Raw genomic sequence first — 1454 nt, forward strand, 5'->3', positions numbered from 1 at the left:
CCATAATTAAATGTCTAGATTCATCGATTGTAGGACAATCCTAACGGTGAACATTGAAGAAAAATTTGAGCATATTCGAATTTATTAAGTTTGAATATAATAGTACAAGGTCAAGGGTTAGCTTTGTGATGAATAGTTTTTTTGCAAGTCTAGATCATAAGTGTCCCAATATATAGAGATAACAAAAAGTTAATGTTCAAAGCCGGCATGGCTGACCAGACCACACCGACCCTTTCATACCTTACACAAAAAAACAACCACCCTAGGATTTTATTCAAGTCAATATCTTTCATCATATATAATCCCTATATACAACCTCCATTTTTATTCCCTCTCTACCCAATAACAAACACAAAAGATACCTCTATCTCAAAGATCTCTTTCTCTCTTTAATTTTCTTCAATGGGAAATGCAGTAGTGACACCATGCTTTCAACAAAACAAAAATTCATCATCGTTATTATCGTCGTCGTCATCATCCTCGGTTAAGCTTATCTTCTGGGAAGGTAGCACAAGATCCCTCAAGGGTAAGCACATTGCCGGCGAGATCATGTTCGAGTTCCCGGACAAGATGGTTTGCCATGCAGATTCCTTCTTCATTGGACACCCCATTCCATCTTTAGCCATAGACGATGAACTCATGCCAGGGCAAGACTATTTTGTTCTCCCCATTGATCGATTTTCATGCAAAACCCTCTCTGCATCTTCACTCTTGTCATTGGGGTCACACCATAATAGGAGTAACAAGTCCACTATCAAATTTGGGGAGTGCCCTTTTGAGTACTTGAAAGGTTCTAACGGAAGGGTGTTGATAAAGGTCACGCCAGAGTTTATAACAAGGCTCATTAATGGAGATAAAGGACCAGGTTGCCATAGCAATGATAGCTTCCTTTGCAGCACTCCTGAGTTGAAAAAGCACTATCAACAGCTTGTGAGGTCTAAGGACCAGGTTTGGTCACCTAAGCTTGAAACCATTTCGGAATACAAGGTTAGGTTTTCACCATGCAGATTCATAGGTTTAGGGAAGGAAAAAGAAAAGGTAGAGGCGGGTGTTTCTGCTAGATAGTTTATGCATTGAGTTTTAGAATAGCGAGCTACAATTGAATTTTGTACACTGATTGATTATATATATATATATATCAATTAATTGTGGCCTCGATATAGAATTAGTGACTTTTTCTTTTTTCTTCCTTGGTCATAATTTTGCGGAAATGATGTGATGAAAATTATTTGAAAAGCTGTCAAATATTTCTCATTCGATGTACTAATTAAAGGAAGCTTGAAAGTTGGACTTGTTCATTTCCCCCGATTTTGAATCACGAATATTAGTTTATTGATTGGGTACCCTATATAAATTATGTTACCTTACGCAGATCCGTAGCAAGTGAATACAAAGCTTGCTGCACATATATCGGGGGAAAAAGCCCTTTAATGAGAGCAACAAATGATTAATTG

General features: G+C 37.6%; 1 protein-coding gene across 1 annotated transcript; it reads left to right on the top strand.

Moving 5' to 3' along the window:
• The first annotated feature begins 328 nt into the window (after positions 1 to 328).
• Positions 329 to 1164, top strand: LOC133302949 (uncharacterized). Its single transcript, XM_061502773.1, has one exon. It carries the CDS (start codon positions 403 to 405, stop codon positions 1063 to 1065), a length of 663 nt encoding a protein of 220 aa, XP_061358757.1. The 5' UTR covers positions 329 to 402; the 3' UTR covers positions 1066 to 1164.
• Positions 1165 to 1454: the final 290 nt, after the last annotated feature.

This window comes from Gastrolobium bilobum, unplaced genomic scaffold, assembly GCF_033153095.1.
Source record: "Gastrolobium bilobum isolate Gb01-03AN ecotype WA unplaced genomic scaffold, APGP_CSIRO_Gbil_v1 utg19044, whole genome shotgun sequence".
Taxonomy (NCBI): Eukaryota; Viridiplantae; Streptophyta; class Magnoliopsida; order Fabales; family Fabaceae; genus Gastrolobium; species Gastrolobium bilobum.

Coding starts and splice junctions, on each gene's coding strand:
- LOC133302949 (XM_061502773.1), top strand. CDS start 403: ATGGGAAATGCAGTAGTGACACCATGCTTTCAACAAAACAAAAATTCA.